Below are 13,885 nucleotides of genomic sequence, written 5' to 3' on the forward strand. Positions count from 1 at the left end.
CCAGGAGTAACCCCTGAGCGCCGCCGGATGTGGCCCAAAAACAAAAAAACAAAAAACAAACAAACAAACAAACAAAATAATGTGGTACTCCAGGGAGCAGGGTGGAGAACATTGTCTCAGCTTTCAAAGGCCTCCCAGCATCATTCTGTTCTGCAGTCTTCACAAGTCTCTATCCTGCCTGCCCCTGTTGATCTGCTCAGTGTTCTCTGTTCCATCATGATGCCCTGATGAGTCAACTTTGGCCAAATCTACATGGACCTGTTCTATGCTATTTTCTCTCTCTCTCTCTCTCTCTCTCTCTCTCTCTCTCTCTCTCTCTCTCTCTCTCTCTCTCTCTCTCTCTCTCTCTCTCTCTCTCTCGCTCTCGCTCTCTCTCTCGCTCTCTCTCTCTCGCTCTCTCTCTCCTCTCTCTCTCTCTCCTCCAAACCCTATCTCCTCTCCTTGCTTTCCCTCCCTTCTACTCTCTTTTCCTTTTTTCCCCTCCTTCTTCCCTCCCCTCTACCCTCCTCTCTTCTTCCTCCTTCTCTTTTCTTTTCTCCTTTCTTTTTTCTTTTTTTTTTTTTTTTTTTTGTTTTTTGGGCCACACCCGGTGGTGCTCAGGGGTTACTCCTGGCTTTCTGCTCAGAAATAGCTCCTGGCAGGCACGGGGGACCATATGGGACACCGGGGTTCGAACCAAGCACCTTTGGTCCTGGATCGGCTGTTGCAAGGCAAACACCGCTGTGCTCTCTCCAGGCCCTCTTTTCTCCTTTCTTTCCCTCCCTCTTCTCCCCTCCCCTTCCCTTTTCTTCTTTTCTAGACGAGTGACAGGCCAGAGTAATAATATAACAGACGGGGCAGGAGAGATAGCATGGAGGTAGGGCGTTTGCTTTTCATACAGGTCATCGGTTCGAATCCCGGCGTCCCATATGGTCCCTCGTGCCTGCCAGGAGCAATTTCTGAGCATGGAGCCAGGAGTAACCCCTGAGCACTGCCGGGCGTGATCCAAAAATCACAAATAATAATAATAATAATAATAATAATAATAATAATAATAATAATAATAAAACAAATAGGCCATTTGCCTCACATGCAGCTGACATGGGTTGGTCCCCAGAACCTCATATGGCTCCCCAAGACCACCAGGAGTGATACCTGAGCACAGAATCTGGAGTAAGCCTGCACACCAACAGGAGAGGCCCCCCAAAAAAACAAAAAAAAAAAGACCAGTGTCTCCCTGATGACAAGGAAACAGCAATAACTTGATCTAAGGGCAGGGTGTCCTACCTCACCTCCTAATAGTGAGATAAAATCAGAAGCCATTCCATCCTAGGATCTGTGCAAAATCAAGATCTCTAATTACAGAAGACTGACTTTGACAACCGCAACTGAACAGAACTTTTTCTGGGACCATAAAGAAAGGCTTTATCCTAGGCTTCATCCTAGGATCTGTGCAAAAACCAAAATCTTTAATTACAGAAGACTGACTTTGACAACCGTGACTAAGCAGAACTTTTACTGGGACCATAAAGACCTTGGGAGTTGGACAACTAACATGCCTGGAGCCTATAGGAGGTCTTATGACTGTATGTTTCATGGGTGGAGACACCCTGTATGTGCTCAGAAATCACTCCTGGCTTGGGGGACCACATGGTACTCCAGGGATCGAACCCAGGTCCATCCTGGGTCAGCAGTGTGCAAGGCTAATGCCCTACCACTGTGCGATAGTTTTGGCACACAGAAATTTCCTTTCTAATTTCCTCAATGTTTACTGCACCTATGCAAAAAAAAAAAAAAAAAAACCACAAAGAAACAATACAAAATTTGACACATCTGTCCCCCTTTTTTTCTTCTTTTAGTTTTATCTTCTAGATAGGAGCTCCCACCTTTTTTTTTTTTTTTTTTTTTTTTGTAATCCTGGCAGTGTTCAGGGGTTACTCCCGGCTCTGTGCTCAGAAATCGCTCAGGCAGGCATGAGGGACCATATGGGATGCTGAGATTAGAACCAATGTTGGTCCTGGGTTGGCCACTTGCTAGGCAAATGCCCTACAGCTGTGCTATCTCTCTGGTCCCTGGAACTCCCACCTCTTTTTTTTTTTTTTTTTTTTTTACAGAATCTTAAAACTTGAATCATTTTGTCTGCCTCATATTTCTATGTCTTTCTACAAATTGAGGGGGGGAAAAAAGTGAATGGCACGCAGAGGTCATGTGATCTCAGGAGCTTTAAGTGGAAAAATAAATGATCAGATCTAAATACCCAAACCAAAGTCAATGACAATACAATCAAGAGACCCAAACTATACCAAGCTAAACATAAAAAGCGACTTGTTACACTAATAGTCCAGGGAGCTAAGTGTGGAGGTATAGGATGCATGCTGGAAACTCTGGTGGAAGGAAGTCAAGACTGGTGGTGGAGCTGGCCCCAATTCACTGTCACTATATCCTTGAAATACAACTGTGAAAGACTTATAATTCACAATGGTTTTAAAAAAAATCAAATAAAAAAAGATCAGTGTCTATGCCCAGGCATACAAGTATACACTGTTCTTTTTGGGGGTGCTTCCAAGAAAAGACTTATATTTACTGTGAGTCTCTAAGTTTAAATTCAGTAGTGTGGGGCCCAGAGAGATAGCACAGTGGCGTTTGCCTTGCAAGCAGCCGATCCAGGACCAAAGGTGGTTGGTTCGAATCCCGGTGTCCCATATGGTCCCCCGTGCCTTCCAGGAGCTATTTCTGTGCAGACAGCCAGGAGTAACCCCTGAGCACCGCCAGGTGTGGCCCAAAAACCAAAAAAATAAAAATAAAAATAAAAATTCAGTAGTGTGTGGTCTTTTGTGTATTCCCTCCCTCCCAAGCTGCACTTAGTTGTTGAAAACTTCCTGCACTGCACCTGCGATGGGATGGGCTCTGCTCTTGCCACCACGTGCCCAGACCTGCAGTCAGCCAGTGAATTCCCAGTAATGACAACATTCTCCTCACTCCTTTGTCTCAGAACCAGTTTGGAAAGGCCTTTTCTAATTCTTCTAAAGCCTTTGCCTTCAGCTTTGAGGCATTTTTAGCCCTGGAATCTTTCCTTACTTTTTATTAATCTAGGTAATGAATTCAAATCTCCTTGAATTACTTTTGTTCCTTCTAATAGCAAAATTAAATGCACTGATGGGTTCCCCAGGAAGGCAATACTAAAGCAGTACTTTCCACAGGCAATGAGCCGGTTCTTCTATAATGCACTGGAGAACACTGTGGCATTTCTGATTTCTGTGTTGTTAGGTTTGGACCTGGCTGCTGGTTGGATTAGGCTTGACTTTCCAGGATGGAGAGTAAATAATATAGGGACATTTGGGGCTGAAGTGATAGCACAGCAGATAAAGCATTTACCTTGTATGCTACCAACCCTGGTTTGATTCCTGGCATTCCATATGGTCCCCTGAGCCTGCCAGGAGTGGTTTCTGAGCACAGAATCAAGAGTAACCCCTGAACGCCACTTGGTGTGACCCAAAAGCCAAAAAAAAAAAAAATCTAGAGACATTTAAGGTACTTTTTAGTATAAAATAGAAATAGTTCCAGGGACAAAGAGATAGTACAGGACTAAGATGCTTGTCTTGTGCAAGGCCAATTCTATTATGATCCTTGACACTGCATATGGTCCTAACCATACCAGAAGTGATCATTAAGCAGCACTGGGTGTGGCACCAAAACAAAAATAAATAAATAAAATAAGAATAGTTGGGGCCGGAAAGATAGCATGGAGGTAAGGCATTTGCCTTGCATGCAGAAGGTCAGTGGTTCGAATCCCGGCATCCCATATGGTTCCTGAGCCTGCCAGGAGCGATTTCTGAGCATAGAGCTATGAGTAGCTCCTGAGTGCTGCCAAATGTGACCCAAAAACAAACAAACAAACAAAAAAAAGAATAGTTACTCAAAACAGTAAACAAAGTGACCAGTAATTCCACCTCTGGGTATCTAGTCAAGAGAATTGGAGGTAAGAACTCAGAAACTTGTGCAAGCACCATGCATACTGCATCATGGCCCACAACAACCCAAAGATAAAAATAACCCAAATGTCCATTAACAGATGACTGGATTAAAATATAAGAACTGTCTCCATTAACAGACTATTTGGCCTTTGAAAGGAGTTAGGTTTGTACTGGGGAGATGGTAAAGGACTGGAGTGAATGGTTTCTATGAAGGAGTCATGGGTTTGATTTTTGGCACCTCAACATCCTGAGAGCAGCAGTGTGTGTTTTCTGCCCCCCCACCTCAACAACAATAAATTAAATTGATATACTATAATATATAGTGTCTATATATTATATTATATACTATAATACAAAGCAAAATCTTGAAGATATTCTGATTAATGAAACAACAAACAAAAGACAATTATTGTATTGGTTTGCTTATATGAGGTACCTAAAAATAGGAAAAGCTATGGGGTCAGAAAGTAAATGGTTTACTAGAGGGAAAAGGGGTCATACCCTGTAGTGCTCAGGAACTACTCCTGATTCAGTGCTGAGGATCAAATCTGGCCTCCAGCTTGTAAAAATCATTGCTTTAGCCCATCAATTTATCTATCAGAATTAAAATTTTTATTAGTGTAAAATGTATCCAGTTTCCAAACTTGACTTTCGGGCCATCAACTTCATACTTTATATTCATGCTAGATAGATACCTCCTTTTTTTCTGATAAGTGAGGGCATGTATGTACCCAGGAACCAGGGCTTTATCTGTACACTGAACTACATCTCAGCCCCAGACATATCTTTTTAAATTATGACTGGAGGGACCAGAGAGATAGTATAGTAGGTAAAGAAGTACTTGTCTTTCACATCCCACTAAGTAATACCTAAGTGCAGAGCCAGGAGTAAACCTTGAGCATCACAAGGTATGGCCCCAAAACAAAGCAAAACTAAAACAGACACATGACATCTAAGTTCAAAATTTTGTCTGTTTTTTCAGGACCATTCCTGATTCTATGCCAGGAGCAATTGCAGAAATTGTCCCTTGCAGTGATGGAAACTATATATGGTGCCAGGATGAAACAGGGTTCAGTTGCATACAAGACAAGTACCTTATCTTTGTTCTATCCCTCTCCAGTCAGACTTTCTTAAATAACTTCTCATTATTTGTAAAGCCATCTTTATAATGCCCTCTCAAGTATGAATATGAGTAGCCACAATACCACTTTCCTTAAGGGTCAGGAATACCATAGGTAAACCAGTAGGTACCTTTGCAGCACTGACTTTACTAAGAACTGGACACATATAGGACTTTTATATATAACAAACAGGGGAGTTAGAGAGAACTTTAGTGGGGCCGGCGAGGTGGCGCTAGAGGTAAGGTGTCTTACAAGCGCTAGCCAAGGAAAGGACCAAGGTTCGATCCCCCGGTGTCCCATATGGTCCCCCCAAGCCAGGGGCAATTTCTGAGCGCGTAGCCAGGAGTAACCCCTGAGCATCTAACGGGTGAGGCCCAAAAAAAAAAAAAAAAAAAAGAGAGAACTTTAGTTACAGCCTTTTATTTTATTTATTTATTTTTGGTTTTTTGGGCTACACCCGGTAACGCTCAGGGGTTACTCCTGGCTATGCGCTCAGAAGTTGCTCCTGGCTTGAGGGGACCATATGGGTCGCCGGGGAATCGAACCAAGGTCCTTCCAAGGCTAGCGCAGGCAAGGCAGGCACCTTACTTCTAGTGCCACGGCCCGGCCCCTAGTTACAGCCTTTTTTTTTTTTTTTTTTGTGGTTTTTGGGTCACACCCGACAGTGCTCAGGGGTTTTTCCTGGCTCCAGGCTCAGAAATTGCTCCTGGCAGGCACGGGAGGACCATATGGGACGCCGGGATTCAAACCGATGACCTCCTGCATGAGAGGCAAACGCCTTACCTTCATGCTATTTCTCCGGCCCCAGTTACAGCCTTTTAATGCATTACTAACCTTAGTGAAATTTGGAGCTTGGTCTTAGTCACACTCTACTACAAAAATAAGTTTACTGGGAACCAGATAGATAAGCCAGTGGACAGGATGTTTGCCTTGCATGAAACCAGCAATCCAATCAGAGTTCAATCCCTGGCACCCCATAAAATGGTCCTGGGAACCTGCAAGTTGTAATCTTAGAGTTCAACCCCGAGAACTGCTGTGTTTAAGAAAATAAAGCAAACAAACAAACAAATCCAACAACAACAACACCAAAGAAAGAATAAATTTACATCCTCAGCCTGGGTATACAAATAAAGGTTAAACTCAGAAACTCCCTGATCTGGGCAGTTAGAACTGCCCCAAATCAACAGACTCAGAGCCATTCCTTGCTGTTTTCAAGCCAGCAAAGCTTGATCACGTGGCGATTCTCTCCTCCCTTCTAGTTTTCAGTCTAACTAACATTACCCAAAATTTGGGCTGGGAGGCCAAATAAACCCCTTGGCTTCCCCTTTCTCAAGTGGATAATAAAAAGGCTTTTAGGAGGTTCTTTCTCATGTGCATAATAAAAGGGCTTTTAGGAGGTCTAGTTAACCAAGTAAAGCACTTAGGACTAGGCTGAGTAGCCCTTTGCTTTCCAGACACTTTCCTCTCTTTACTCCCAATCCTGACACTCTTGCTCCTTGGAGAAAGTTGTCAGACGCTCCCATTCTCACCGGGTAGTCCAGAACTACTAGATCAACTAGAAATGAAAAAGCCAAAAGTGCTGGCGTCTGCTTTACCGTTTCTTCTGACTCCCCAAATCTTGATGCTTGTCTGGCAAATGTGAATGCAAATTTTGCAAATGCAAAATGTCCTTTGGGGGGGGGGGAAAGTGGGCTGAAGGCGTGAGGGTCCACCCCACCTGCACTGCACCTTGGAGCGCCTAACAAGAGAACAGTCAGCCCTGGACCCCCTCACCCCCGGAGGGGACCTGTAATACCTGGGCGGCCTCTGCTGCTTGGGTCCCAAGCGGTCCCCATGCGGGCCGGAGCTGGCCCGGCCCCGTCCCGCCCCGCCCAGCCCGTAGCTGACCGTGTGGCAGCGGGGCGGGGGCTCGGGGCTCGGGGGAGGAGAAAGGGGCGAGGGAAAGTGGAGCCCGGCGGGCCTGGGGAGGAAGGGAAGGGAAAGGAAGGGAAGAGGCGGAGGAGGAGGCCGAGCGTGGCGGCTCTCGGGGAATCACTCCAAGTCCAGGTCCTGGCTGCGCGCCTGTCCGGAGAAAGATTCAATCGCGGGGCCGTCCCGAGCGGCGGCTGGAAAGGGATGTCGGCTGCTCCATCGCCTCCACCCTGAACCCCGGGAATGCAACTTCGGCCCCAGGGCCCTTGCACTCGGCCGCCACCATGCCACGGGTCCCCTGTCTGCTCCCCTGTCTGCTCGGGCTCTGCGCGCTCGTGCCGGGACTCGCAGGTAAGCCGCGCGCAAACTTTGCAGGCACTTCTTTGCAGCGGGCACTTTTCGGGGCGCTCCCAGGTAGGCTAACTGCGAGGCTGCTTGTCCTGCAGAGGTCCACCTCGCGTGCGACCCTGCCTTCGGGCAGTCTTTGGCCTTGGGTCAAGCTCCCTTCGGGAGTAAACAGCCTGCTGCTGACCCGGCCCTTGCGCGTGGGTCCGCGCCCTGTGCCGAGCTCGGGGCCCGGACTCTGCACTCCCTGGCACAAAGCGGCCCTTGTGACTCGCTGCGGGCTGGCAGGCTGCTTGGAGGCGCCGGTGGAAGGATGCCGCCCGTCCGCGAGCCCCCCCGTCCCTGGGAGGCGAAGGGCAGCTGGAGGCCTGAGACCTGGTCCTCATTTGGCTAGAGTGGCATAGAAGGGGCTTCTCTTCCGGAGGGCTTAAACTTTGGGTTTGGGGGTGCAAGATCTCTCCCGGGCCAACTCCCCCCCTTTAAAAATGCAAAGCCCCCCATCACAAACTTGAGTTCCACGCCCTGCGCCCTGCGAGAACCACTGGTCCACCTGGGAAGGCGGCATTGATTTCTAAAACTTGACTTTATCCCTTAACTTCCCTAAACCCAGCTTTCTGGAAGGGGCAGGTCTGGGTGCTCTAAGGCTTTGGCTCCACGATGCCATGGCCTGCAGCTCTTGGTTACCTGTTTTAGGTTTGCCGAGTTGGGAAACTGGACTTGGCTGCTAGGAGGCCACAGAGGACAGATACTCCTTGGCCCAGAGGCTGCTAGACCAGTGGTTCTCAAATAGTGGGGCTCACCTCCCAGGGGAGGGCGCGAGGTTTCGTAAAGGGGGGCTCCTTTGACCTCGGCAAATACTGTCATAACCAGCTGAGCCCCGTGTTTATGTCTCTGTATGTCTCTGGAGCTGAGAGTTGCTGTGTCCTGCTTCAAACACCTCTTCGAAAAGTTATGCATTGCAAAACGTGCTCCTTGTAGTCATAAATCCAGACATCACCTCTGATTAAAGAAATCAGCCCAAATTATTTATATATATATATTTTTTGTTTTGCAGGTTAAAGTTTTTTTTTTTTAATCAAGATACTATTTACAGTCGCGCAGGGGGAGTGAAAAATGTTTCTTCTTCCTAGGGGGGCATGACAGAAAATAATTGAGAAGCTCTGTGCTAGGCTAATGAGCTACCCATCCCTTCTCCACAAAAGCTGGAAACCCCAAATGTCCTCCCTGAAGGAAACAATTGCATGTTAGGAATCTCCATTCTCTTTCAAATGCAGGATCCACATCTGCCCTTGTGAGCCTGATCCCCTGGCTTTTGAGGGAGTGAGGAACTGCCTCCTTCAGGCCCCCGTTCTCCCTGCCCTGATCCTCCTTTTCTTTAAAGCACTGGAGGTTTCTGAGAGCACAGGAGGGTCTGTGCAAACAAAAACTTCCTTCTGGCCTAATTAAAACTTAATGCGGTAACAAGTTTATCTTTATGGGGAAATTATCACTCCAAAGCTTGAACTAGATCAAAATCCATCTGGCACCCAGGACCTGAGGCTTTTCTGGAGCACCCCTTGGGGAATGCAAAGAATAAGAAGGGGGCAGTCTGCCATGCATAGGAGATGCCCACCCCGGCTTTACAAGGATTGTTCTTTCATTTGAAGTTGTCTTTGTCAGTGTGGGTGGAAAACATACTTTCTTTGACTAACGTCTGAAACTCATACAGAACAACTTTGCACAAATGTGTTTCTGGCGGTCCCATCCCCTGTTTCTTCTCAGTGACATCCAGAAGTTTAGGAACTTCTAAAGGCAAGAACTTCGAGGTTCCCTTCCAGCTTAATCCAATAAAAACGAGAATGCCTTCAGTTGCAAAGAACTCTCTCTAGGATAGCTGTTTCCATGTGGCTTCTCTTTTCTCTTTTTCTCTTTTGCACCATATCCCCACAGCTGGGTGGAGGTTCCATTTTTTTAGAGGTGCTCACTGACCTCCAAGCTTTTTGGCCCAGTGCCCTTGGTCCTTCATGCTTTGGTGTAGGTAGGAGGAGCAGAGCATTGAACTGGGTGGTTTATGCTCATCTGTATTAGGACTCCCTTTTTCTACCAGAGCCTTTGAGCTTGGTCACTAACCTCTTCCACCTCCCTCTGGGTCACTGGGTCAGCAGAACATCTATAGATTAAGCTCAGCATAGCCTCAAAACATGACTGGCCACCTCCCTTTCTTATTTTATTGCAGCACCAGATATTTGCCCCAGGATCTCATACATTCAAGGCATGTGCTCTACTGTTGAGCTATGTCCCATTTGGAGCTCTGTTCTGTACGGAGTAGCTGACTGAAATCTGTGATTTCTCGCTTTCCCAGTGTTGCCAACTTGAGACCATCTGTTTTCCTTTGCCTCTTCCCTTTTGACTCGTTTTCTCTTGAAGGGCTCCAGTTGTTATTAGCCAAGTATGTTTATGTTCTTCTAGTAACAACACGATTTGGAAGAGTAGTAAAGGTTTTTCACTATCCAGTAGATGCAACAGGTGGCTTGAAAAGCCAAGCCTGCTCAGATGAGTAACCAAGTACCCCCCCTTTTCTTTTTGCTGTCACCACACTTTTGGGTTGGGGGCTATATCCATCAATACCTAGGGATTACCCTTGGCTCTGTGCAGAAGGGTCATTCCTCACAGTGCTCTGGACATCTAACCAATGCTGTACAGGGGATTGAACAGCGGTGGCCATGTGCAAGGCAAATGCCTTAACCCCTGTACTTTATCAGACTGTGTTACCTCACTTTCATCTCTAGTTTAAGGAGGTTCCTTTCAATCAGGTCCTGCCATATTGGCAACTTTTCCCCATTCCATGGTTGTCTTCTGCTCTTCTCCTCATTCAATGGCCAAGAACTTGCATGTTTTTTCTTCCAAACCAGAGAAGAGGTTTTCAGGGTGAGACCTTTTCATGCCACCTTACCTTCCAAGAAAGAGAGAGGAATGTTGTATATTATGTGTGTGGCGGGGGAGGAGAGGGAGGATTGAGGCCTTCCTGACTTAGTGTTTTCACTCAGTGTTCAGGGAGCAATCCTCAGACTATGAGTGCCTGGGATTGAACCCTAGTCTCTTGCATGCAAAGTGTACACTCAGCCCTCTGAGCCATTATTCCTGCCCAGGAGAGTTGTATTGATTATGCTACAGGGCTGAGGTCAGATATGATATAGTTTGTTTGAGGAGAGGGAAGGCATAGAGAACTTATCCTGCATGTCTGAGGCCCTGGGCTCAAATTTGTTATTACCCAAGAAAGAAAGGAATCCAAACAACTATGTTCTTTTAGGTGAGTGTCCTACAAATGAGAATGTTCTAGAACCTATGAGAGCCTTGTACTTAATGGCCTTTTGGCAGCATGCTCCTGCCCAGGATTTTCCACAACCCAGAATGGGGCATCTAGTATTTGGCTGTGACTGTGACTGTGGCAACCTCTTCAGGTTGTCAGCATAGGTTTAGTCAGGACAATAAATTGCAAACAGCAGTCTTGGTCCCTGAATTGCTATTTACCCTGTGTATTTACATTTTTGTGCCTTTATCCTTGCATTAGTGGAGCTTTTTGTCAAGGGGAGTGAGGCAGAAGAGGGCAGGGTCTAATTAGCTTTAATTAGTATTCCTCTCCTGTTTGTTCTCCATGCTTATTTAGCTACTGAGGCAATGGAGAATGAAAATATCGAAGTAGTTGGCAAAGGCTCCGTGTGTCTGCCTGCCCCCTCCCACCCTCCCAGGCTTTGCTCTTGAAGCCCATGGTGGGGAGGCTGGGAGAAGATTGAGTTGTTACCCCAGTTTGGAGCTGGGTAAAATGCTAAAGAACTTGTAGGTATTTGCAGTAGGATGGGGCTTATGGCTCTGGTTTCTCGTCCTTTATTCCAGTTGGAAAAGGCTGAACAGCCTGGAGACAATGTACAGGAACCCTTTCTTTGGTAGTGTCTTCCTGTGAAGCTGTCTCTCTGTGTTTTCCTGTGCTCCCACTGAATGGCAGGAGAGACATTAGCTCCACAACAGGCCTGGACCCATCCCCTGGCAGGAGATGTGTGGGGGTTGGGAGTTGCTGTGGTGGGGCCTGCTCTCTCCTGCCTAGAAGAGGATTTTCAACTTAGCAGTTTGTCCCTCTACTTATGGGAATCAATGTCAGCTCTCTTTCCCCATACTCATCTGTGACCCTTCAAAGCATAGCTCAGGCTGCTTTGCAAAAATACCTCCGCTGGCTTCCGGCAGACCTGATTATGTCTTCATGAACTGCTGACCAGTCATCTCTCCCTGATTCTCTCTTTCCTCACCTCACCTACCCTGCATGCCCTGCTCCCAAAGGTAGCAGGACAGGGAGTTTTCTTACTTGCCTCTTGCTTCCCAAGTTTTCCCTGGCATCCTAAGCAAAGCTGCAGCATCCTGCCCTACATCCTGCCTGTGGGTTTTCTTTCATTTGCCAGGTTTCTCCTTAGTTCTCCTGCCCCTCCACAGTCCATGATGGTGATTTCTTACTTACCTCATTTTCCATCTCTCCCACTGAGGACATACTGTTTTCTCACAGCCTCCTGCCCTGACAGTGTAATGTCCTGAGGGCAGAGACTTTCATCTATATTGTTAATCCCTATATCTCTGAACCTTCAGCCTGACCTATATGTTGAATGAGCATGGCTGCCTGTGCGTATGTGGGCAGCTTGTCTCATTCTCATCCCCTTGCTGCCTTTGCCAACTGGCTTTGAAATCAGGCAAGTTATGGGGGAAAAAAATTCTGGGAGAATGAGAAACATTTTATGTTTTTTTTTTTTAAACTGGAAACAAGATAGAGGTTAATTTGTTCCCCACCCTGAATTGTTTGGAAGAGGCTATCAAAGCTTGGAAAGGTTAAGTGATTTGCCCAAGGCCATGTGGCCTATAAACAACAGCAGATATTGGACACTGTTCTACCCAGGACATCCTCTCCTCTTCCCACAATCCAGTCCCCAAGTCACCTTTTATGTGACACTTTCCCCACAACCCACAGTGGGTTGGAGCCCCTTGTTCTCAGAAGCACCTGTCAGAGGTCAGGGAGGAGCATCTTACCTGCTCCCTGTGATGTTCCAGTCCTTATTCCCTTCCAGCTCTGATGCACCCACAGTGGTTGGTACTCAGTTTAGCAACCCTCTACCCCCGTAGTTTCAAATCTTTTTTGCCATTGCTGTTGTGTCCCACAGTGCTAAGGGGCGATCCTGACTCTTTGTTCAGGGGTCATCTCTGGCATTGCTTAGATGTTTATGTGTTACTTGGGATTGAGTCAAGACCTCCTACATGCATAGCATGTACTCAGTCTTTTGAGCTCACTTTCTGAACCCTCAAATATCTTTATTTATTTATTTTTTCTCCACTTGCCCCCTCTTTTTTTATTTTTGAAAAAAAATTTTAATTGAATTACATGAGGTACATAGTCACAAAGTTTTTGGATTTCTGTTGTTGTTGTTGTTGTTGTTGGGTCACATCCGGCAGTGTTCAGGAGTTACTCATGGCTCTACACTCAGAAATCGCTCCTGGCAGGCTCGGGGGACCATATGGGATGCCGGGATTTGAACCACAGTCCTTCTGCATGCAAGGTAAACACCCTACCTCCATGCTATCTCTTCGGCCCCACAGTTGTTTTTGATTTAGTTTCAGTCATATAATATCCAATGCCTGTTCACTATTTGCCACTTTTTTTGGGGGGGGGGTTAGTTTTTGGGCCACACCTAGTGACACTCAGGTGTTGCTCCTGGCTATGTGCTCAGGAGCGATTGCTCCTGGCTTGGTGATCCATATGAAACACCAGGGTATCAAACTGAGGTCTGTCCTGGGTCAGCCACTTGGAAGGCAAATGCCCTACCATTGTGCCACTGCTCTGACCCCATTTAATGCTGCCGATTTCCCCAGTTTCCCTCTCACTCTCCCCCTGCCCTTCATACCCACTACCCTCCCCACCTACCTCTATGACAAACATTTTTCTTCTCTCTCTCTCTCTCTCTCTCTCTCTCTCTCTCTCTCTCTCTCTCTCTCTCTCTCTCTCTCTCTCTCTCTCTCTCTCTCTCTCTCTCTCTCTCTCCCTCCCCCCACCCCTTTTTGTCCCCTTCCCCTCCCTCCCCTTTATCTTTTTAAACTGTGGTTTGCAATATTGTTGCTGAAGGAATACCATGCATATCACTTTACCCAGTTCTTGTCTAGAGTGATCATTTCCAAGTACTTTTGTCTTACTGGTCCCTTCTCTGTCCTAACTGAACTCCCCGTCATTTCTATGGTCTCATATTATTCTCATTCTGTATTTTTTAATATTCTGAAGATGAATGCAATCATTCTATACTCATCTCCCTCTGACTCACTTCACACAGCATGATACTTTCCATCTCTACCATGTATTTGTAAATTACTTTTTCCTAACAGCTGCATAGTATTTCATTGCATAGTAATTTCATTGTAGATGTACCACAGTTTCTTTATGTTTTCAACTATTCTTTTTTTTTTTTTTTTTTTTTTTTTTTGGTTTTTGGGCCACACCCGGTGACGCTCAGGGGTTACTCCTGGCTATGCGCTCAGAAGTCGCTCCTGGCT

The 13,885-nt window shown here is 46.4% G+C and overlaps 1 protein-coding gene across 1 annotated transcript in view; it reads left to right on the forward strand.

Annotated features, from left to right (window-relative positions):
- Nucleotides 1-7,047: 7,047 nt before the first annotated feature.
- ITGB5 (integrin subunit beta 5) overlaps nucleotides 7,048-13,885 on the forward strand; it is a 131,361-nt gene continuing 124,523 nt past the window's right edge. Inside the window, exon 1 of the mRNA XM_049785882.1 lies at nucleotides 7,048-7,336. Coding sequence (XP_049641839.1) covers nucleotides 7,270-7,336 — 67 coding nt within the window. The 5' untranslated portion in view covers nucleotides 7,048-7,269. The remainder of the gene's footprint in view (nucleotides 7,337-13,885) is intronic.

The sequence above is a fragment of the Suncus etruscus genome, chromosome 13 (genome assembly GCF_024139225.1).
Source record: "Suncus etruscus isolate mSunEtr1 chromosome 13, mSunEtr1.pri.cur, whole genome shotgun sequence".
Lineage (NCBI taxonomy): Eukaryota > Metazoa > Chordata > Mammalia > Eulipotyphla > Soricidae > Suncus > Suncus etruscus.